Consider the following 25,187-nt stretch of genomic DNA (forward strand, 5'->3'; position numbering starts at 1 on the left):
ACATTGACTATTTGTTGACGAATCCGTCTATCCTGTTCTAAAGTTCCGTTTGCTACTCAAAGCGAAAAGAGGAACCGTGAATCCATTTGCTGTGTGTAAGCTTGGACGTATTATTCGTTTCAATAGTGTTCTTGTTGTCCTTCAATTGTAATGGAATTATTATTCGCGGTGGATAGTACATAATTTTCGTAAAATTATTTATCAATGTTTTGTACATAACAGTTACGTGACAGAATATATTAGTCTTGATCTTTTCAATGATGGTCACTCTAAGACTCCAAGGGTTGTTTTCAATACCACCTCTGACAAATAAATCATTTTTTAACCTTTAATAACTAATTTAAAATTTTGAAAACAGATCCCGAATGAAGCTAGTTTATAACTTTATATTTACTTTTATTTCATCTAAATATCTTTAGGAATAACTAGAAAATAAAAGGCAAAGTTTAGGCTTTTCACCCCCGTATTATCCGCGCAAGTCGGCAGATATAATTAATAACTTCCAAGCTGATCCGTTTTCGACTTTTTGGGTGAAATACCCCACTGTGCGTCGGATCGGTATCCGCGACAAACGAACCGTCTTTTGGAGCGACCGTTCGCTCGCTCGGCATCGCCGCAAATCGCGAAAGGTGCCAGATGCGATTCGATGACGGGATCAAGGGGGTATCGCGGAAAATCCGGGGGGATCGAGGAAAAGAGGAAGAGCGAGGCAGCGAGAAGCCGGCGAGAGGAAGCACAAGGAGCTGGAGGATGAGGTTGGAGGATGAGGAGGAAAGAGGGGCGGAGGAGGAAGAGGAGGAGGAGGAGGGGGACTGCTCACGGATGGTTGGGTCACACCCGTCAACTTCCGCGGATCCAACAGAGCGGCAGAATGCAAGACGCCGACACCCTTTGAATAATGAAGCCCTCGGCTTCTATGCCTGTCTGACTTCTCCTCGTGAACGCTCGTTCTCCTTGCCGAGCCGCGGAGAAACCTACGAATTTGTAGTGACGGTTTCCGGTTATACGTAGACAAGATGCACCGTGTGAGAGACCGGCAGAGAGAAAGAGAGCGAGAGAGAGAGAGAGAGAGAGAGAGAGAGAGAGAGAGAAATGCCGACCCCGTCTGTCGACTCCTCTGGCGTCAAATTTTAATTGCGTTACGACGATCCGCGACTCGGCGAAACGTTAGCTGCTCTCCTTAAAAGACGCCGTTCCGCAAACAAGAGGATAGGTGATGGACACCGTTTTCCAGGAAAGAGGATTTTCTTTTCACTTTGAATTCGTGGTAAAAATGGACGGAAATAGGTGGGCGTTTTGAATTCATTTTTTGGAGCGAGCGATTCATCATTTTGGTTCCCTGCTAATGATTTGAAACGATAATTAATGTCAGGGGACGATTCTAATCCAGGAATTTGAAAAATTATCGAATGCTTTTCGTCTACGTAAGTTGAAAAAAATACGTTCCGAGAAAAACGCGTTTAAAACTTTGTACTGACACCGAAGCATCGTTCTCTCCGATGTCGCTCTAATGAATTTTCGACGAAAAAATCAATTAAGAAAATTTAATTTTTGACCCGCTTGCAGGAGACAACTCCCTTAAAAACATTCAAACTATATCTTTTGTAAAATTATCAAAGAAAGAGATTGATAACGCCTTTTTATGGATTTTCGATCGAAAATGTATTTAGGAGAAATAAAAGACGAGTCGAAAGCTATTACCGTTATTGGATCAGCGTATAATATTTGTTAAGAAGAAAAATTGTAGCCACGGACGATAACACACCAAGTATTTTCGATAGACCGGGTAAATTGAAATTTTAATATCGACGAGCACGCGCGGCGCACTTCAAATTACGGATCGCAAGTTCAGGCAAATATTTTTCGGTCGAGATTTATTTGTCCGGTCTACATTTTATACAGTTTATTTTATATAATCGTATCAAGTGATCGGCTCCAATAGATTTTTATCGAGTCGGAATCACCTTTATTTGCGCAGCGCGCGGATGTATTCGTTCCGCGCTCCCGCGCGACGCGGAAGAATGAATCGACTGTACCAGTTGTAAACGTTGTCATGCGAAATGTGATTTTTGATCAGCCATTCGGTAATATGAAAATGTTGCGCCGATGAAAAATGCTCAGTCGCGGTTTTTCAAATGCGAACGAAAAATATATATTAATTTGCACGGAATTGCTGATCCGCGACGCAGTTAAAACATTTGCGAGGACTATTATTGAACTGTGTTTAAAAACGAATCTTACTCTTTTTGACACAGAGTTTAGATAGTAACGTAAAATGTTAAATATGCATTTTGTTCAATTATCGTATTTTATGCTAATTTGTATGCTATTTTTTAAATGCTCAGTGGTATCTACGCATTTAGTTTATCAGTCTAGACTCCACACATTGTGACGTGTATCTCATTAGTAGACTGCGGATCCTTATGCAAAATAAAAATTGTCTGCATCGATTGCAAGAAATAGAAACTAAATTCAATGGTATTTCTTCCCTTAATGATTTTAATAGGAATAATTAAAATACGAATATTTTATTTTGTGGTTCAGATTGTTAAAAAGAGATCTTTTATTTTATTATTCTCGTAATTTTATATATCTTATTTAAAATACTATATTTTCTTTAAGCAAAATGAAACATAAATATTTAATAGTATTTGAAATATTTATTTCGTTAAATAATGCCTACCTCTGGTGGGTAGCCGGCTATCCTATGTAGTCTGAAACAGTGCGATATTTTTCGTTATGAACAGGAAGGCTAATCCGTCGACCACGTTTTAGGGTTAAAACACGAACCGAACCGTCTCGAAAAGAAATTGCTGGACTGCGTTTACGTGTGGCAGGTATACAAACGGAGGTCCCGCGACATGGAAACAGAAACCGACGAGGATTTACTGCAATTTCCAGCCGGCGGCAGCTTGGACGCCTCCAGCGGCTCGTTGTCCAGCGTGTCCCTGTCGGATAAGAGCATGTCGACGGACAACGTCGAGGAATACTTCGGGGATGTGCCGTTCGCAGGTAAACAGCAACGCACGCTTGGCTGCACCGCATGACGCTTCTTTCTGCCCACGTGTAAATGCATAATCGTTGTGTTACGTCTTTGTTTATTCCCCTGGTTTTCACCGTCTGCCTGACGATGATCGTCGACGGGCGATCGTTCACCCTCCCCTCGGGTGAACGACGAATATTCATTCGGTAACTTTTTTCGCGAATACCTCGCCTCCGATGGATTCTCGAATCCCGTATGAATTGCAGATCAGGACAAATTTTCTTGCGGTTATTATTTTCGGACGATATGGTGCAATTGTATTCGCGCACTGCGTTCTCGTTTCATTCGTTCTACGGTCTCGCTGACAGCGTTGGGCTACAGATATATGTTAAGATGATCCGGAAGGTTTGATTTTTGCTACAATCCGATACGAAAGTATATGTATGTATATCATGTGTACAGAGGTAAATGACAATCGGTTTTTATACACAGTTTTTCGAGGAAGAATACTGTTATCTCTTTGACAAAGGTGCCCGTAATTACGAAGATATTTCCTTAATTCTCACAAAGAATCTCAGAATGTTCATTTAGCAGTTCATTTCGCAATACTCACATTCAATACTCGTCCATATAAAACAGGGCACGGAATTATTTACTCGCGACGGCCGATTTTCGAATGCTTACGCCCCTTCGACCTCCTCAGGCGCGTTCCATACTCGCTTTTCGTGGCGCCTACTGCGCCTAGGAGAACTAGGGCCGCCACGGAGAGCGAGACGCGCGGCCGGGTCGAGGGGGCGCGTACCCTTCGAAACTCGGCCGTGGCGAGTAAATAATTCCGAGCCCTGTGATATAAAATGTTACTGCGTAGATACTGTACTGGTAGCTGTACATTAGATAAAATTTCACGTATTATACTATCCTGTATTTTATAAAATAGCAATTATATTCGTAGTGGTATGTTTAATTATACTTAAAGTAATTGCATCACGTAAAACGCAACTTTACTAAATCCTCAAAGTTGCTATACAACAGTTTCTTCAGACTTACATTACATGCTGGTCCTATGATATTGTAAACCGATAATGGGTATTATACACTGCTACGTGTTATTGGTAGTCTACGTACGATCTCTACTCGTTTAAACTTGCAGAACTTTAAACATACATAGTTACCATAACTTGTATATTTTTCAAGTCTTTTCAGTCTATTCGCTGATATTGCACATATACGTGACAGTGTATCGAACGTTGAACTAACGTGGCTGCTTCATTCTTATTTACAATGTGCCCTGGGTACAGTAGTCCTGTTACGTCTGTCGACGCACGGCTACATCATGAAAGGAGATTTGTATTCTAGAACAGATACGAAGCGTTTATATACATTCTTCTCATAGTAACATAGTCTTATAGAGAATTTTCCGCAATCTCGATAAAATAAGTAACAACGTAAATGTTCAAGCATTATAATTCCAATCATAAGATAGGTAATAACTTACGCGTATTACGCAAATAGTAATTATACTCAACGTTGTTGTTCGGAAACAGTTTAATATTTCATGTGGAATTAATATTATAAAAATATTATAACAAGGGGATATTATGTAAACAATGTTTTCACTGTTCTATCATCAAAAGAATCTATATAAATTGTTGATCGTATTGGTATTGAAGAATTTTTGTCGGCTTCAAGGATATTTCTAGGAGAAAGTTTATATTTCTGCAATAAGATTTGCAACAAATTGCAATAAAATCAGACGTATAAATGGTATCATTCTTAGCAGTAGATCTGACAATGTTTAATCATTACCAACATTGATATGTATACATTTAAGAGTTACGCTATTAGTATTGGACCATTTTTTCATCCATCAGACAGTTAACTTTAGATTAGTTACTATGCTGAACTTTTTTGTGCTTTTCTGCGGTATGCCATAAAACTCGCTACAAGTCGTTTCACTGTACACCATAAACAGTATATATTGAAATCGTCACGACATTAATATAATAAATGGGACTGTAAAATTGTTAAACTACGTGTCGTATACACTTTCGACACTGTTATTACACATCTTACGTATAAATCAAATCTTCCGGATTTAGCTTTAACCCTAAGAATATGAGCCATGACCCGTCACGTGCAATTGGGGGGGGGGGGGGGGGAGGGGGAATTCTCTGGATCCACATTTCTTAATATTGTAGATTTACGGTAAAGAAAATTGTTTTTCTGCATTGAATGCTTTTATGCAAACACAATTAATAAGTTGTCTTACTTTCATCATTTTCTTCTACATTACTGGCCGAAAGAACCAGTTCTCCAATAATGTTATTCCACATTTCCAGAATAAAAAAAGTTCGCACAAATGTTTAGTTCGTATAATAAAATGTAAATATACATTAAAAAATAACATTCTTGATTGTAACCGAGTGTGTTTTCGATTTCTTTTGGACAACATTTTCTACATACATCAATGGGGATTGTAAACGTGTACAAAAACATTTTTAAACTGTGGGTTCAAGAAGCCAGCCTCTCCTCTTAGTATTCCTAGGGTTAATAAAATCCAAACGGGTCTGGTGAAATTTCACGAAACCAGTGATGGGCGGCGTCCACTGCTTTTCTAATCGAAACACGTGTAAAATACCGAATATAACATCTAGATATTAGGTTGGGGATTTTAGAATGCAAATTCAATGGAGCCTTTCGAGATCTAGAAATATTATTATATTCTACAGTCCTCCCCAAGTTCATTATAAATATGTATATCATTTGGAGGTACAAAGCAGATTTTTAAGGTTGTAGCTCCAGTTTTTATTCAGATATTTAATTTCAATCTTAAATGAAATTTACTTCAATATTAATATGATTATAATGGTGCTTACCTCGACCGATAAGTTTCACGAAAAAAAAATTATATTTACTTAACGTTACCGTTAAAACATTCCATATGCCACAATCTACTACATTTCGCATTCGAGGAAAAAGATCGATGACAACTTTGTAATATATGTTTCACTTGAATACTTTTGGAAATGCTGACCGCCCATCACTGCACGAAACAGGGTACATACATATGTATAAGCCAGCGCATCTATCGTTCCGCGTGGTAAGTCTTCCTGTTGACGCAGCCGGATGTTTTTTAACGTCAGAGAGTTTCAGAAGGAAAAACCCGCCGGGACAAGACGCGCCGATCCCACGGGCGTTCTTTAATTCATCTGATCGAGAAAAATGCGGTTCTCATGCAGCTTGTAACGCGGTAGTAAAATTCGTCGCCGGCGGATTTTCAATCGTTCGCTAAACGCGAGAGGGAGAACGTGACGTGCAAGCGGAATCCTGTTCGCGGAAGGTGTCAACGATCGGTACTCGTTACGCGGACAGGTCCGTTCCATCGTCGAATCCCGGTTTTACGCTGCCAGAGCCGAGCATTATCGCGGGGCCGAATAATAATAATAATTCCAGGAGTGTGCGAATTTCCGGCGAACGACCGTCTCGAAGGAACGGGTCGATAGGCTAGAGTTAGTTAGTTCCCGTATCCTACGACGATCACAGATCGAATAGTTCCTTAGGTCATCGACTACCTAGTTAACTGTGATGTATACACACACGTGTATGTGGCCGGCTGTTCGAAAGAAAACTCGAGAACCGAGACACGAAATACCTGGACCCAATGTCACCAATATACTGACACGCGTCTACAAAGGGTTCAAATTATAGAAATCGCTATTTCACGTGTATTTCATGTACACGTACTTCAGAACTCTCCGTGCCTCACAAGTTGCCCCTCGAAACGGGACAGAGGCAAAGGGGATTTCGCTCGCAGCCAATTGTTAAGCCGTCGTCACATCACACAATTTAGCCAATAATTCGGCTAGAACCGAAAGTGCGAGTGGAATGATCCAATCGGGCGGCTTGCTGCCGCATTCCTTTCGAATTTCTGCCAGGAGACAACTTGTGAGGCACACGGAGAGTAAGTACGTGTCATTTTAAGTACACGGCTACACGTGTTAATTATTTCACGTATATTTATTTAATCCCTTACCCTACGATTTATTTTACGGTTTCAGTGATTAAAACTTTTTTTGTAGATCGTAATTTCCTAAAAAGGAGAACATCTATTGCAGGGGTGGCCAATCTTTTGCATACCATGCGTAACATTTTTTCACATACTAGTTCAGATGTGCGCAAGGATCCAATGCGTCACAGGTTGGTCACCCCTGATCTATTGTATGCCTACATGTTCCCTATGTAGCTGTAAATTAACAAAACCAAAATATTGCGTTACCAAGAAAGTAATTTCGGTATTTGAAGGTGAAATAATAACCGAATTTCTTTATTCAAGCGATTTAATCAATAAAATATTTTCTCATTTATTCTTTTTGGCAAAATATCATCGAACAAAAGGGAAAATATCTTATTCATTAAAGCTCATTGCTGGGATAAAAAGATTCGGCTCTATTTCACCTTAAAATACCGAAATTACTTTCTTGCCAACTCAATAGAATTTTATTTCGGTTTAAAGGAAATTATTAACATACATTTTTGTCAGAATCTGTCCAGAAAATTCATCACGAATCAGACACGATATTGTAAGGCAAGGGGTTAAATACACGAGTACTATTTCAATTTAAAAAAATGATGTTAAAATTCATTGTTGTACCAACAACCGCGGGATTTGTGGAACCATAGTCTGGATACATCAATTCATATCAGTGTTCTAAAAATTATTCATATTGAAATGAGCGTGCATTAATATTTAAATTTTAAATACACATGAAATAGTACACTAGTGTACTCGTGTACTTAAAATGACACGCACTAAAGTACGCGTATGGTAAATACACATGTGTTATTAATACACTCATTAAAGTACGTGGATGTAAATATACGTGGTGTGTTATTAGTACACGTTCAAAACCACGTTGTCTAGTTAAAATCCTGATAGGTTTAATATAATTTCGTTGTACAAATCGTTCCTTTTTTTCGAATTGACTAAACCCATGTCTGTTTTCAAGGACATGAATCACGCCATCGTCAACGTTAATCAATTCTATGATTTATTAAATTTTATTTATTTAAAATTTCTGTTTGTTGTTTATAAATAAGAGCAGGAAAAACAAAATACTGTTGTTTGTTATCAATATTTATTTATTTACTGTTGCAATATGCCTGTGGAAGTGTTTTGAAACGTACACGATGCACAGGAAGTATACATATAAATAATAACAGTTTTGTACAAAGGGGTGTTAATGTCCCCAAATGTTTGTGGTCTCCCTCATCCAGTAATGTATAATCGAAAATTTATAGTTTTAAAATTCGTCTTCCTCCTCCATGTAATATGTATAATACTTTCTTTAATCTTAGGTTTGTACTTTGATACGACCCGATACGAACGTAATATATTCATTTAGTAATTATTTAAGTGTTATAATAATTTATTTATGCAATAATCACACATTGAACGTTGCGCGAATTCTATGCGTTTTGTGCAAGATATGATAATATCATTCGTACGAGCGACCAGCGTTATTAATAACAATTGTTAGTTACTTGATAATGAAGTTTTACATCTTACACTATAACACAGTCACTTTCAGTACTAATAAATTAATATTCAGTTGCATTGGTTTCATGACAATCACTTTCAAGGACTTTGGATTCCTCATTGTCATTGATGACGCTGGTCGTAAATGATCCCTGCGACATTCAACGGATTAAACAACTTTTTGCTACTCGAACAATGTATCTTGTCAGATACAGGAGTATGTAGTGAGGACGCCAATCGGTATCACTTGTTTTTGATTATGAGCGTCTCGACAGACTACAGATTACAAGAAATGGATTTACATTACTTTTCAAAGACGCGAACGTGCAGTTCCATGTATTAATAACATTTCATCCAAACAAACAGGTTTAGTAAAGGATACACATGTTTATTTCTTTGTCGAATTTTGTGTTGCCAGCATATGAAGAATGCAAAGAATTATTACTAATCGTTGACGTTTAGTTATTTTGGATCTTGAAACATTATGAAAATATCTCATGAATTTTTGAGCCTAAGAAACCAGTTAAACTTCCACTCAGGGGACCAAAAATTTTCCACTTTTCTGAATGTAATATTACACAATTCAACGAAAAAATTTAAGTTTTGTCATTTTTTCGTCGAATTGTATAATATTAAATTCAGAAAACTTGAAGATGTTTGGTCCCCTGAGTGGAAGTTTAACTGGTTTCTTATGCTCAAAAATTCGTGAGATTTTTTCATGATGTTTCAAGATTCAAAATAACTAAACATCAACGATTAGTAATAATTAGTTGCTTTCTTCATACCTAACCCAGACTATTTCAATAATGTTTAAATAGTATCCAAAAGATTGATTTAACACTAAACCTACCGAGCCTTAAAAGTAACTGGTACATGTTCCCTTGTAAAAATAACAAGATCGATTTGCTCCACTAAAGATATCTATACAATCATTTCGTATGAAATTACTTTATCGTATCAATAATCGTAAAATAAAAAATCTGGAACCGGTCATTTTGACCGGTGTTGGTAGGTTTAGTGTTAAGTGGATTGTTACGCAAGCAAGGACATTCGTATCTAATTGTAAGCTCCTTTCGCGTATAATCTTCGTTTGATATTGACCAATTATAACGACATGCAAGTTCAGAACAAAAACAAGTGTTACACTAAGTCGTCCCGCTTCTCGCGTGTCGCGGGGCCATTATTCGCTCGGTTTTTTACTTGTTTTTTTTACGCGGCACGTCGCGTAATCCACTTATGTTGCTAATCGCACGTTCTCAGGTTCTCGAGCATTTTCTTTCAACGACACCGTATATGAGCCCGATGTGCGTACCATGTACACGTTATCTGTATGAAAACTTCCCAGGATGATTATACCGAACGTATTTCCCGTTGTTTTCTAAGCAAAGTATATGTTTCCTATATATATTTATCTATTACTCGGTGTATCGGTGGTCTTTCATTTCTGTAAATACACTGTTCCGTTCGAACATTACCGATATGTTAAGAGACGTATGATTTTTAATCGTAGCTGAAATATAATCTACATCAGGCCTAGGCAACTGATTGCCCACGAGCTGCCGATGCTCGAGCAGCTACCCCCACTTCAGGGGAATTAAAAACGAAACGTGCCACGCAGTGTGGCCGGATTGAGGTTGAAACGAACCTCACATTCCCTCTCCAGGCTCTCCACCTCTATCCCCTTCCGCTATCCTATTCCACCGTACAGTCCCTATCGCGCACGCGTAACGTGTCTCCCATTCGCCTCACTCTATTCTCGTCGCGCAGTCGCGCAACGTGTCACACATTACTCTGGCCATCAGAGAGGGGGCACTTGTATTCCCCTCGATTCCTTTTCGATTACCCCTGTCTGGATACACACTGACGCCACGTGACCGGTCCGCGGCGGAAGCAGGAGTTGTGGTGATACTTGTCGCCGTAGAAACAGATAATTGTATGCCATTTTTTCATATTATTACAAATAACGGCAATATTCAAAGTGGACATAGGTATTGCCCCACACTGACATGTTACGTCCACAAAACTTTAATTTGCAAATATCTCGAAAATTACTGAATAGTTGCCCCTATAATGGGGTATATTCGTAATCAGGGGAACGGGATCTATAACTCTGTAAAGTCTCGACTAAATCTGCGACGCGAAGGCTTTGCATTCTCCTTGTGAATCCGAACGCTGAGTCACGTGACCGGCTGTAGCGGAAGCGTGGGGATGCTCGCCGCCGGGGAATGGGGAAATGACGCCGCAGAAGGGGCAAGGTAGAGTGGGAGACAAGTCTTAATCGCACGATACTGCTTATGATGATCCCGTAGAATCGTGACGCCGCGCCACTAGAGATACCTCCGCTATTGGTACGTTGGTGATAATATTCTCGGCACACGACATGGTGCATTTCCTCAGCGGGAAATTTTGCGAGGCTACATTTCTTATTGGTACACTCACAATCAGCCTAGGTAACCTACTAGGCGAGCGACTTACTGTCGCGCTCGTGCGAGTCAGAGGACGGTAGTGCAGGTAGCGGCTCGAGCGTCGGCAGCTCGTCAGCGATAAATTGCTCAGGTCTGTTTTATATGTATATGTATATTTACCACGTGTTAGTATTCGATATTTTCGTTTTGATTATGCGTTTACGACGTGTATATTCGAAGAGAATGGGGGAAGGATCGATTTCACCCAAGAAATGTGCAATCTTCTCTTCCCCCGCGGTAGCTGTAAGAGATGAAGCATTTGAAGGAGCCACGACGAGACTTCGGAACGCTCGAAGAATTCCAATCTTTTTAAGCCGAACGGGATATCGTCGTTGTAGATCGTAACGAAACTTATACCTAAGTGAAAGTATTCGCCGGCGAACGGGTATTGTAACGGGTGCGGTAGACGATCGTGGAACATCACGTTCGTCTATCGGGAAATCGTGGATAGGTTCTCTCCTCGATGCTACAACCATTTCTCAACGTCCTGTCATTTTCTCCTTGCATAACCGCGAGATCTTGGCCTGATCTTTCCGAACAATCCGGGATATTGATTCGCAACTTTCTACCTTAACTTGTCGGGACCCGGCAAGGTTTATTAGTGCAACGGGATTCAGAAGCTTCAATACACATTCCAGTTCGAAGATCTGTGAATTGTTCAAACGAGGTCTATGTAATAAACGACATACAGTAATGTCTCGGGTATGGGTTAAACAATTTTCTTAGCTCCTAAAGCTCCCGTTTTCTTAGATCAAGACTTTACTGCATATCGAGATACTACCCTAGTAGCATTTCTTGTTGGCCAACGGGGTGACCAATGATTGGGAGTTGGTAGGCACATATGATTGGTGGTTTTGTCTAGAAATCCCCAATGTAGGGCCTATGACGAAAATTTATGACAATTTTAATTATATTTATGATATACTGTAAAAATAACCGTAAAAGAGAGAATCAGAACATTTCTAACTGTTGGTCAACTTAATATTGCAACCAAGACCCAACAAAATGCCAATTATAAATGCTACTAGGGTAGTGTACAACGACTCGTCAATTTGTTTACAAAAGGTTGAACGTATATGTGTTAACCGTTGATAACTTTGCACAACATTTTTTTTAAATAATCCTCAAAACTTGCCTTATGATCAGAGAGTCGAACTAGGCAGACCTCTTAAGATCTAAAAATCGTGAGAATAATAATAACGACGAGGACGAACCAGTAGAAATCACGTAAAAATTTGAAACATTGGCTAATATTCCGAAGGTATATGTAATCACGTTAATTGCACCTTTTTGAGACTCAATAGAATGTGAGCGTTCCAGTTTGCGTTTGTGTTGTACACTTGAAGTAATATTGCACAGCAAATTATTTTCACACTGAGACATGCGTTTCTTACGATAATGATATAATTATTTTTTTACAGTTCTAACTAGTGGACACTGTTCCACTTCACGTCCTGTGTATTTTTTTGCTTGCCATTCTTCTGTGCATTTTGTATATTTTGTCTGTCTATGCATGTCGATGATATTTATAGCAGAACATGCAAATCAAAATATTAGCATCACGAACATCTAATCAATGTCACCACGCAGCAACTACGACAGCAGTGTTTTCACTCCAAAGAGTTTGTTGGGTTGTTGCGCAAGTTTCGTCGCCTATGTTCTGAGCATAATTTTATCTTGAGGACAAATATTTCTTACGGATGCGTTTTATCATTTTTTTTTCTTCCAAACGCGTCTTGAACTTTTGAACTTCGTCAAATATTCTTTTTCGTTCAAGTCTAAAGCTGTGTAAAGTCATTTTTCTAAAACTACCATCCTTCCAAGGTCACGCAATGAATGGTAAAAGTGTTAATCTTTTTTTCAATTCAACAGTGGAAACAAGCTTTTAATCGAGTTAAAAAATTGGTGACGCGTTTGAAAGAGTGAGACTGTAAACTAACGTAAAACGCCGGATGTAATAAAAATTGATTGTGAAGTAGAAATTCTGCTTAAAACATAAACGATAGGATTCGTACAGTAACCCAAATACTATCAACTTTCAATGTACCGGACACTTCTCGGTAGTCGTGCAAAAGACGAAGACTCGTAGAAAGTATTACATTTACATGTGAAACAGGTTTTCTGCCAACGCTAGTTCAAGTATGAAGTAATTTATTGTGCATTATTACTTCGGGTGCGAACAATTATGTTCGAACATGTTCGAACATACAAGAACGAACATACAAGAAATTTCTACTCCAGCGATAAACGAAACTTTCGCTAGGAAAGCGAGGTAAACATTATGGCAAATCATTAGGACTTGCGTGAGGAAACACTTTGAATATAGTGTGCCGTTGTTTTGTCGATAAGAGAACCTATCCTCTACTATCGAGATACCGTAGATTAAGCATTTTGATTTGTTACACTGATATTCCACCCCCGGTATACAACATATACTATACATATATACACACTTTATTTTGTGATTGATTTTTGTATATTATTTTATGTTAAATGCTTCGTCTAGTTAGTGTAATTCGCTCGACGAGTATTACGCGTACCATAAAAGTATATTAAAATTAGACAGAGTTTAGACGTACAGAATACATAAGCAATTATAGTGCGTTATAATATCGTTGGTGTGCTAATAAACGTTATGATGCTGTGTATGCAATGTCTTGAATTATTTTGTCGCTTTCGTACGTCCTTCTTGAGCTTGCGTACACTACATATACTCTTGGTTCCCTGTCCATTACGTCCGCTATGTCGATGAGCTTGCTTCTCGGTTCTCTCTGTCTCTCTTTGTCTCTCTCTCTCTCTCTCTCTCTCTCTCTCTCTCTGTCTCTCGTATTGAACATAGTTTTCCAAATTACTGTATTAATTAGGACGTAACTGTCACGCGAAACGAAATAGCCGTCCGAGTATCTGTTTGGAATTGAAATATACAGGGTGTCCGAAAAATGTCGTACTTCCTTGAAAGGGATGAGATAGCTAAGGGCGGGGGCCTGGGCACGGGCCCCTCAAACGCCTGCTTCTCCCACCAAGCTTCCTTTCGGTGGCGCTCATCGTGGCTCCGATGCACGAGGCCTGCGCACTGCTTGCGACGGACGAAGCGCGTCCCTTCCTTCATAGCAGAGTTGTGCAGAATTACAATTGAATTACTCCAGAATTATATAATAATTACGAAGTAATTGAATTACATTGTAATTCAGTTATATTGTAATTTATAATTCAGATCTTCATTCAATTAAATTACAATGTAATTCGTAATTGCAATGCAGTACAATTATGAAATACATTGTAAGTGAATTTACTAAAACTAAAATTTACACTAAACAAGTATATGAAAGAAAAACATTTAAAACAATTATATTTACTTATGTAATCAACGATGAAAGTTTTCGACGCAAAGAAGTACAACAGCGTATGCGAAAGAAAGAGACGAGGATAGTCGCGGCGCGCCGGCTATCTATATTTTCTTTTGCTACTATTATTATGGGACAAATTACATTCATGTAATTGAGTATGATATAATTCCAATTATATTTACTTGTGTAATGTGCACGATGTGTGAAAGTTTTCGGCGAAGGGACATAGAGCAGCCATGTTCTCGGCCTGTCTTAGAAAGGCACATTACATACTACAATAACTCCACGGCGAATATTCTCGCAACGGAAAAAGTTACTTCAAATGACCTCAGCAACAACTACACCCTCTCAAGGAACTACAACATTTTTTGGGCAGCCTATATAATTTGATTTTGTTGATTCTGTTACCAGTGAAAAGGAAAAGCGCACAGACAACGACTTAAATTAATTTCCTTCATTATTTAAAATTGAACGTTTTTTATCATTGAAACGCAAGGCAAGCAAGAAGCGGAAACTCAATTTACGTGTCCAGAGCAACAATATATTGTATTTCAGTATAGTTTTAATGGAGCTGCATGCGTGTGAAGCGAATACCAACGAGATTGCGTGCGGTTTGATTTGTTTCTTTTTGTCTAAGGCACATCTCTAAAATCTAATCTAACCGTAAAATCTAAGGTAACTTTATACAAACACGGACATGATTGTTTACGGTAAGTTATATGTATATAAATAATTATTCTCATACTTTCTTTCCAACTCTTTCGAATTGAAATACACGTTTCATGCGAATAGTAACATTTATATACACTGTGTAAATATTCGAATACGTTCATTTCAATCTATATTTATACAGCAGCTAGTTGATCGCATGTTCGCTCATTTCAGCCATACTATGAAAATATTCCCAATAGGGAAGTTAACTTGATGCAAGTTAAAACATGAAAGTCCGCATTAAATCGTTCTGGGCCGAAGAACTTAAATGCCCCGGCGACAGCGGCAGCTAGAACTATTCGGCTCCTCACGAGGATGCCCCGCAGCGGAGGGGATGTTCGTTTTTCTTAGATCAGAGGCCGGAAAAAGTGGTTGTTTTGGCCGATTTTTGAGAGCTGCGCCCCCTTTTCCGGCCGCGCGTCCCGCTCCCCGTGACGATCCTACACAGTGATGCCAGAATGAGCTCCAAACGGCGCTCATGTACTCTCCTCTTACCCCTTCCACTATTTCATTCCAGCACCGTGCGTAGGCGCACACTCCACGGTGTCCCCATCGCGCACGTGCAACGTGTCTCCCATTCGCCCCGCTCATTCCCCGTCATCAGAGAAGGGGTACATCATTTCACCGTGACTCCCCTCATCTGGCAGCACCGATAGTTGATACGGGCCTGAGGTGGCACGAGAACTAAAGACCAGCACGGGGAGCGAGACGTTGGGCCGGGAAAGGGGGCGTAGCCCTCGAAAATCGGCCGAAACAAGCATTCCTTGCCCAACCTCTGTCTTAGATCCTACGGTTTCCGTTTTCTTACATCAAGGATTGTAATTAGAATACTGAAAAAGGACCATTGAGATGCCCGTCAGAAAGAGTTAAACAAGAAAAAGATCAAACTAGGAAACATAGAATGGTCCAATTTCGCAGGCTCTCGAATTCGTATATGTCGCACTAGTGCCGTGAATCTCATAATCTAACTGCGCGTGATTTCCGAGCAACACGCGAGTGGAAAGTGGAGCAAGGTGAGACCCAGCCGGCGACGCGTCCTTTTACATTATTAGCTGCTTAATTATTTTCATCCGCACGGCGCGGCGCGGCGCGGCGCGGCGTACGTGTTCGCACTATCCGCTTGCACAACGAATTATCGCGCGGTGCAACGCAATGACTGCCCATCGATGTGTTCGATCGGCGGTCTCCGATCGACGCGGCGACGACGACGCGACGATCGTTATCGGCCCAGTCGGTCGCGACGATGAAACGTCTGGCCGCCTTCCGAGAACGAATTTCGTCGCTTTCACTCGTTTTTCAGTGGGCTCTGATCATAGCAGAGTCGCGGCGAGCACGGCAATAATTCACCGCCACCACAAAACTACCGGTTTGTACATTAACACACGGTATCTGCAGATAGCAGTGCGTCGCGGTAAATCAACAGACCGGCCGGCCCCGTCGGCCTTATCGACGCTGTAAGCTATATGTACAAGCCTCGTCGTTCTTACTGATAACGGGAGCATCCACGCTGCTCTGCAACGCTATCGTGATCCCGGAGGACCGTGATTGTCCTAGGTTGTGAATTTTCGATAATGCGGGCCACCGGTTATCTGCCCGCTTTTTCGCTTCACCGATTCCCTGCCCCCGAAATTATGCTGGCCTAGAATCTTCTATCGTTTCCGGAGCTTTTCTGACACTACGGGGGAGCATCGCATTTAATGTCATTACATATCTCCTTTGGTTTTCGTTAACCCTCCAGTGCACGAGTAAAACCTATCCATTTTTACGTTGACATTCGTTCGAGAAACTCCGAGCTTTTCTTACGCATTTTTAAGATAATTTATTACCAATCGGTAGACTCCGCATTTTATGCATTTATTAGATTTTAGACTTTCGGAAGTTTCCATAATGCGTAAGACAAGGAGGGTCGAACTGTGCGACAAGGACAGACATACGTAACATACCACTTCTCCAAAATTTGTTAATAACTAACAATTTAAGCATCAAACCTGCATAAAACTGAAATGGGAATGGCTTCAGTTTACATTCTACGATCTTAAAAGTTCACCAATGAAGTCTTTAAAGTTAGTAAATTAATTATGAAAATGTGACTTGTCTTGAATAGTTATTCGAGGTAACGCTAGACAATTGTGGCCCCCTCAGCAAAGAATTTTTTCACTTCAAAATATTGATTTCGTTTTTCCACCAATTCATCCAACGTTCTCACGACGACTAATCCTGGCTAATGAATAAGGTTAATGAGCAATGCGATTCGCATAGACATTTGACACGGTCGAATCGTCGGACGAGTACCCCGGTCTGCATCCGTGTGATTCGGCTCGGTTAACGTCATGGCTCCGATTCGTGAGGAAGGTCCGCATGAGGTGACATAAAAGCAAACCACACATTACGTCCGGTGGACTACAATACTCGTTACAGCATGAGCTCGCCTCAGCTTGCGTTCCCAAGGCGATGTGGGATTCGTTAAAGCAAACACTTATCAATGGTATCGATGCAACTCACTTGACAACCAACAAGGACGACAATTACAATAGGAACTACATGTAGGATTCAATGCCGACAGTAATTATACACCAATATTTAAGTATTCATCGTAACGAGGCACTTGGAGTTCTCGAAGAAAGTAAAAAAGTGTTCTGCTTTTTACAGTCCAAAGTTTCTTATCAGTTGACGATTGGTCGATTGATACTGGTTCTTTCGTCGCATCGACCTTCTGCCATTCATATCAAGCGAATTCTGTTATCAAAGAGGAAAGTACTATTTCCTCCACACACCGTGCATGGTTGAACAAAGGTTTATTTATCGTGTGACGAGGGAAAATCACAATCTGCACGGGACAACGCGTTGCAACACGAAGGAACCGGAATTTATGTTCTGTGGGCTAGTTAGCTCCTCATTGTGGCTCGTTTATGACCGTAACGGAAAGTATGCGCCTCTTTGTTGTCGAGCGGAAGAACGCGGAAACACGCGTATCGAATGGAAGTATAAATCGTGGCTCTTTTCGACTGCGCTGGAACTTCGCGTCCGACTATGACTATGCTTTTAAATATTAATCAATCAGCGATATAGTTTAACCTAGCTCACTGCATGCAAAATAGTTTGTTTATTGCTACTTGTGAAAAAACTGCATACCAATTTTTCTCTGCAAATGTTTATTTCCATTTGCACGTTTCTGCATTATTAAAGCAGGAATTGAAAACCTTTTTCTGATATTAAAATCTTCGAACGATTAAAAGATGATGTTCCGAAGTTGAAATTTAGAAATGGTGTATTTAAATGTTATATTAAAATTGGTTGTTTTAAAATGGTTTTCATGTTAATAAGCGTCGCAAGATTCTTTCGCCGATTGAGGTTGCGAAAGAAAAACAAACAAACGTTTCCTACAATTAACAAATGCTCCCGACGACGCGACGGCGAACTAGATTATGACATCACGCAGGAATGCATAAGCCATGGGACATGCATGACTCACGCGACACTGTCCTGCTCTTTCGGACGAAACCCCAGCGGGTTTTTCTCTTGTCGCGTGAAGTACGAATTTATAGATAACACGAACTGTTTCGAAACAGATAAGTGGCCATGTCACGATCGCTCGTTGGAAACCGCGAGCTTATCATCGCCACAAAATTAATTTCGCAATTAATCCTCCGAGTGCTGTGCCGAAGTCATTCTTGACCGGGAACATCCAAATTGTCATTTAAGTACTCAATTTGTGGCAATTAAACTAACTGAATAGCTGTTTCATACGCGAGTGCGTATCGATCCATATCTAAAAATCTCCTAGATTTTACTTGTCCAATGACATCACAATGACAGTTGAATGTTGACAGTTCAAAAATGGCGCGAAATTTAAAATGGCACTTGTTGAAAGTCCCTCTATTAACAGGAGATGTAAAATAAGGTCTGTGTTTAGTGTAACAACTTCGCCTCGGATTAGTGATGTTCATCTCCTGTATGGTGATTCTGCAATGACTTGGACTCTCAAGTCCTCCTCGCTAGTTCTAACTACAACCTTACGCTACTCAAGCGGCGAACTATAATTATCCAAATTCCCGTTTAAACTCGGAAACCCGAGTAAAATACGCAATTAGAAAGGCTGTTTTCTCGCTTTCGTGGATGTTGGTTCCGCGAGCGTGTAATTACTCGTGGCTCACGCGCGTCCATTGATCTTCAACGCAAAACCAACGGATCCTGATGCGTGTTCGCTCGCACGCACGACGCATTTTAATGGACAACGTACCGTTTCCTCGACTATACAGAATGGATTAGTCACGACCTCCGAGAAGTTTCCCAGAAAGCCAGACTAACGAACTCGTCGACGGCTCGCCGATGTCTGAAGCGAACGAGTCATTCCTTCTGGCGGATCTGTCCAATATCACTCCGCCATATGATATCGTTGCATAATGTCGGTAATTTATCGACTCTTGCTCGGTTGATTTTGATTTTTGAATAGGTACGTGCAAAACAGAGCCGTGTAAAATAGCATTTTAAATAATAAATAGTAAATAATCCTATTTATTTTTTTTGAAGTACGCCTCAAATGTAACAGTTTCAAACAGTTATTTTCGGGCCCGTTTCAGAAGCCCTGACCAAAACTAATGCGTGCGGAACTACAGACGCGCAAATATACATAGTCACAATTGATTGTATTGGTTTCTCGCGAATATCTCGGAAAGCAAACAAGTCCACACGCCTGCTATGTACACAAAAAAAGTGTTCAAAATGTTGAGTTTACAACCTATTCAAAAATCATCGAAATCGAAGAGGAAGTAGAGGAAGTTTTTATGCAGTTTGACCGAGCAGTTTAATGCAAAAGTGATGTAAGTCAATATTTATCTAATTGCTTTAACACCACATCTTACGGGTTTGTCGTGATTAAATAAAATTATTGTAACATAATTTAACATGGCTGGCATAAGACTCCTTCGATATTATTCTGCTTTATAGAACTTGTACTTAATTCGTCATAATCCAATGATTAACTGTTTTTGACTTGAAGCATTTTTGCATCAAACGGCACGAATAATGGAATTTAATTCGATTTTCCAATGTTCGATCCATCGGAAAATCTGTTTTTCCTGTTGGCATTTTGGTTCAGGTACAAAGTAATTACACGACACGCAACGGACGCAACTTCCAGGCTCTAAAATGTGTCTTCTAATCATTAACATGACAATGGTCGACCCGGGTCAGCTGGAACGAGCCTTCGCCATATGTAAGCGCGTTCCACGCGAGTGTGGATTCATTGTCTGCTTCGTGCCATTCAATTCTCTTCCTCAGGGTCGTGTCCGTGTTTTCGAGAACCTGGAACCCCGTCGCCTTCGAAAACCATGGGCCACATTGTCTGTAGAGCAGGCACAAACGGAGTGTTGAGTCACAATCGTGTCGTAACTTAAGACAATACAGAAATAAAAGGAATTTAAGAGTATCGGTATATCTTGTCATTAACCCTTTGCACTCCGAATTATTTTTCAATTTTGTTTGCCAACAATTCCCTACTATTTCAAGTGTTCTATTTAAAATTTACTTCAAAGGACAGTTTCTTAACTACTTATTTTAAACAATTTTCTCAGTAGCTCTCACACTTTGTTGTAATTTATATTTGTGGAACTTGCTTATATTCGTTTTTAACTAAAAAATAATACAATTGAATAAATAATGTCGGGTCACACTCGACAAAGGAGTGCAAAGGGTTGTTGATGTGTTAAAATTATGAAAGGTAGGCGCACATTTTTATTTGGCTCCGCTACTTCGTGATTGATGAAGAACATTTTATAAAAATCCGAATTTTTTCGGATTTTCTATAATAATATATAAACGTCATCTGATAAATTCAATATGAACTCAGCAATTGTAAATTTCTGCGATCTCAAAAATCCATTTTGCAGTGAATAATTCGGAAAAAATTCACAGTCGTCCGTGCTATCCGGTATGACGTTCATGAATTATTTCGTAATTTTGTGTTAAGTAGAACAGACGAGAATAGAGCATAATTCGTTAAACTGTGCTCATCCTGTAACTGCTCTTGTGGTAGGGGTACCGAGTTGAAACTTGCCACAGAGGGTTTTCTTATTAGGTGCCCTGTCGAACGGTACGAATAAGAAAGATCAATTTATTTGAGGGCACATTTGATCCCTTTATACCCGGAGTACATACTCCTTGCTTTCTAATTAAAAAAAAAATACAATACGCAGTTGTGTTGGATAGCAAGTGAAAATTGAAATCATAATGGTGATTGGTAAGTGGACATCCGGAACAGTGTGGATTTTTTCGGTTATGAACGCGAGGGTTAAAAAAGTTCGGTGGCCTATGTTTGAGCTAGAACTGATGAGTAGGTAGCTCCATAACTCTCTCTCTCTGTCTCGAGCCGAGTAACACACAATAGCGGCGATAAAACAGCCTGTGCCCGTAATTCGGTCTGGGGTACCGTCAAACGCTAGTCCCATCTCTGGGGTCATCTTTTGGTGCGAGCAGCCTGCTGGCCGGCCAGTATACGAGTCGAGCGACTTTCTGTCCGTCTCTGTTCGCCTCGTCCGCATCCAAGACTCTCGCGCTTTCCGACTCATTGTCCGATGGTAGTGCGGGTGGCGAAGACCGGGCTACGTACTCTTCCCCCGTCCTCCTCCTCCCCCTCCTTCTCCTTCTCCTCCTCTTCCTGAGGCTCTCCTACTCCTCTTACACTGCCACCACCAGCAACTACTCCTCCTCGTGGACCTAACACGTTCGAATTAGTCGTCTCGTTAAGCAGCCTCGTGGCACGTCGAGGAACGAGTCCATCGTGTTACTCGGATGACCGCGTAGCTCGGTGTTTGGCGAACGATAAGAAGCCACGGGTCAACTGGCTTGCTGACGTGTGCATCCACGAATGTCGGACCGGTTCCTGCTAGCACGGTTGTTCCTTCCCCGAGTTCTTTCGTCGGTCTCCTTCGATTTCGCGATCGAGTTGAACCGCTGAACCCCGCCGCCGGTTTACCTGCGAACCTCGACTGCGTGTCGCAGCCAACTCGGATTGGATCGGATCGAATTGAATCGAATCGTGTCGTATCGACTCGGTCGAACCGGTTTCCACGTCGTCGTCCCGATGATCTCTGACCGGTCGGAGGACACCCAGGATCGATCGAGAGAGAAGTTAATCGTTGATACACGGCACCAGTGAAAGTGATACGACCGGATTCCTCGGATTCTGGCATGGCCATGCTTTTTCCAGGTGACGTAGAGAGACATCCGGGCCGAAGACAGCTGGGACAAAGGTGTTTGGCTCTGGCCCGTTCGGTTCGACACGTTGACCTCGGTGATCGCTCTGTGACGCGGAAGAACTACGACTAGCACCGGTCGAATTCTTCGATTATATCGGCCAGCAGACGTTTGTTTAACCATCCGTTCAACCAGCGAACAGGTTGACGTTTATCGATGGATGATCGGTAAGAATCTGATTCACGCAACCAGGAAACCAGGATCGAGTATGCATATTTGATTATTGTCGGCGACCGGGCACGGTTACGAGGCCGATAAATCAGCTCGTGAGAAAGGCTGCTATTCAAATGATTAAACTCTATCGTGCCTGACTCCGAGTAGGCGAACAAGACTTCCCTCTTCTCGTATCAGCACGCTCATGGGAAATCGCTTGTCAAGCAAGAGGCTCGTCCAGCTTACTTATATCAGTCAACGATTCAATAAATTCCGGTATATCGTTCGCAGCAAAATAAACAATCAACTGAAATCTTTTCGATGATATCGCGTTGGTCGTCGACCTTGCCGCGCGAACGAATTGTCATCGTCGAGATCGGTCTATTCCGGCGGCGTGGCCAAGGCCGTCCGTTGATCACGTGCGATTCGCAACGCAACTGCGAGTACACATATCGGCGTGGCATTGCGTTGGGACAGTTCGGCGGCGAAAAACAACGGAAACTCGCCGAAAGTGCGACGGTTGAGTCACACGGCAGGTAGAGACGGGTGGAGGCAAACGGAGGGTCACGTGTTCCGTCGTTCCGTGGTCGAAGGAGGATCGAACCGGTGGGATCGGCCGTCAGTGTGCGGTGGAACGAGGATCGATCGAGGCAGGTGGATCATCGCGCGCGGCTCGTGCTGCCAGGGCGTGTCGTTCGTGTTCAGAAAACCGCCGGGAACACTCGTATTCCTGACCGTGCTCGTGAAGTGGAAAGGAATTCACGCGTACCGCTCGATTCGAAAATAGTGGCCGCGACGCAGTGCTGGCGTAGCGTTCCTCTTCATGGTTTCACGCGGCGCCTCTCGCCTCTCACGCTCTATGTATACTTGAAACCGAACGACGACAGTCGGGACACAAAAGATTTCTCTGTAGAAGTTGACAAGTGACATTACGGTGATTCCGAACTGAAGTTCCCAACGGAAGGAAACTCTTTTGTTTCTTTTGAACGTGCTTCTGCGATCGTGTAAAATCCATCGCGTTTCATCGAACTCTGATCGATTTCTCGCCCAGGAGGAGAAAATCGGCGACGTTTAATGACAAGCCTGGACAGGTGTCAAGACAGCAGCATCCCCTAGTAAAGCGCGTTCAAAATTGATTCAAATCGATTTCTGGAAAGCCCTGGAAAGGACATTGCTTTTAATCAAACTCCGAGCAATTCGTTTTCTGGACGAAGACAAAGGTTTGTCCATGTTTTTCTGAAAATGTTGAGAAAGTGCTTCGGAAATTAAAACAAGCACTCGATTTCGGAGAAGACGGACAGCTGGACTAGGTTTTTTCGGAAAACCTTGAATAGGTGTGTAGGAAGCCACGTCCCCCAAGTAGGGGCGCCCCACTTGACTGCGCAGACACGCGTTGGTGGGATCGTGCATCAGCTGGGACAGTTTTTCCGGGATGACGCACGTGTCGGTGGGTCCGTGTGTTTTGGGAATGTGAACGAGCCGGCAGCGGCTCGTGTAATGACGTTGTGAGGCCATTGTTCGGGCCGGGTCACGGAAAGTTTGTGGGACAGACGGGGGGGGGGTGGTCGGGGACTGTGGCAACGTCCTGTTGAGAGGAAAAAGGACGACAGGCGGTTGCTCGAAGGCGGAAAACGAAGGAAAACCGACGAGGGACACCGGAGTCTGGCATCTGCGACAGTGGGGAACGAAGAAGGACCCTCTGGGCTCTGTTCGTGGTACGCGTGTTTCGTGTGTGTTGGTGCGCGCTTGTTCGTGTCCGCTTGCGCGCAGGCGAGCGTGAACCCGCGCCACGTGCGCTCCACGGGAATCCTGCATGCACCAAGTTCCTGGCGTGCCTGGCAAAAACCGCGGTACGTACTTGTTGCTCGTCGCGTTCCCTGATGTAATAATAGTTCGTTCGTTCCCTCGTTGCGTCACTCTTCGGGGACGCGTGACGAGGTGAGAAACCGGTGTTTTGTTTCCCTGTAAGCTGATCGCCGCGCCGCGCTGCGCTGGCCAGATTGAACGGGGGATTATCGTTGACACGGATCAAACCGTTCTGTGAGTAATTTCTCTTTCTGTTTGTCTAATTCTCGACGAATTCGGAGACGCTATTGATCGCGCGGACGTTCACAGCTTTTCAGAGGTTCAGGCTGTCTACGCTCGTGCTTTAAATATCCGGAAGGCCGCGCGTTTATCGGTGATTCAGAGGGTAGATACTGATCCTAAAAAACACACACACACACACACACACACTACACGAGAGGCCACGTGGAATGTCTGCTACAGTAGGAGTCTAAGGAAATTGTTGTTGTTTGTTTTTAAAGATATTCTGTTCGTACAAATTGTGCGTTTAAAGGTAGCCCAGCGAAACTTATTTAAAGACCGTCCTCCTTGAATGGACATTTTGCCTCCATTTCGCTCGAATACCATAAACTAAAATGATTTTCATATCTCTGAACTTGTTTGTATTTAACCCTTAACTTCTGTAGTAAAAATAATTACTATAGCAGTTAATTTTACTTAATTTGCGTAGGGCAAACTGTACAATGATTGACACCCTAAGCCAAAATCGTAGTAAAAATCTTTTTATCTTGTTTTGAAATATTTAACCGAGCTTAACTTTCTATTATTATAAGCTAATAGAGATTTTTCAGCAAAATCAATCAGCTTTACGAGTCACAGATCTTTTATTGTAAAATATATTCAGTGAATAACAATCGTAAGACAAATAGCACAGTCATTGGCACATTTGCTAA

At 41.6% G+C, this 25,187-nt stretch overlaps 1 protein-coding gene across 3 annotated transcripts in view; it reads left to right on the forward strand.

The window, feature by feature from the left end:
- The window catches only part of LOC143216385 (ankyrin repeat and SAM domain-containing protein 1A), a 102,438-nt gene that overhangs the window by 46,380 nt on the left and 30,871 nt on the right, over positions 1 to 25,187 (forward strand). For all 3 annotated transcript variants that reach the window (XM_076439359.1, XM_076439361.1, XM_076439362.1), the window contains one exon: positions 2,838 to 3,012. In XM_076439359.1, the coding sequence (XP_076295474.1) occupies positions 2,838 to 3,012 (175 nt within the window). The remainder of the gene's footprint in view (positions 1 to 2,837; positions 3,013 to 25,187) is intronic.

The sequence above is a fragment of the Lasioglossum baleicum genome, chromosome 15 (genome assembly GCF_051020765.1).
Source record: "Lasioglossum baleicum chromosome 15, iyLasBale1, whole genome shotgun sequence".
NCBI lineage: Eukaryota > Metazoa > Arthropoda > Insecta > Hymenoptera > Halictidae > Lasioglossum > Lasioglossum baleicum.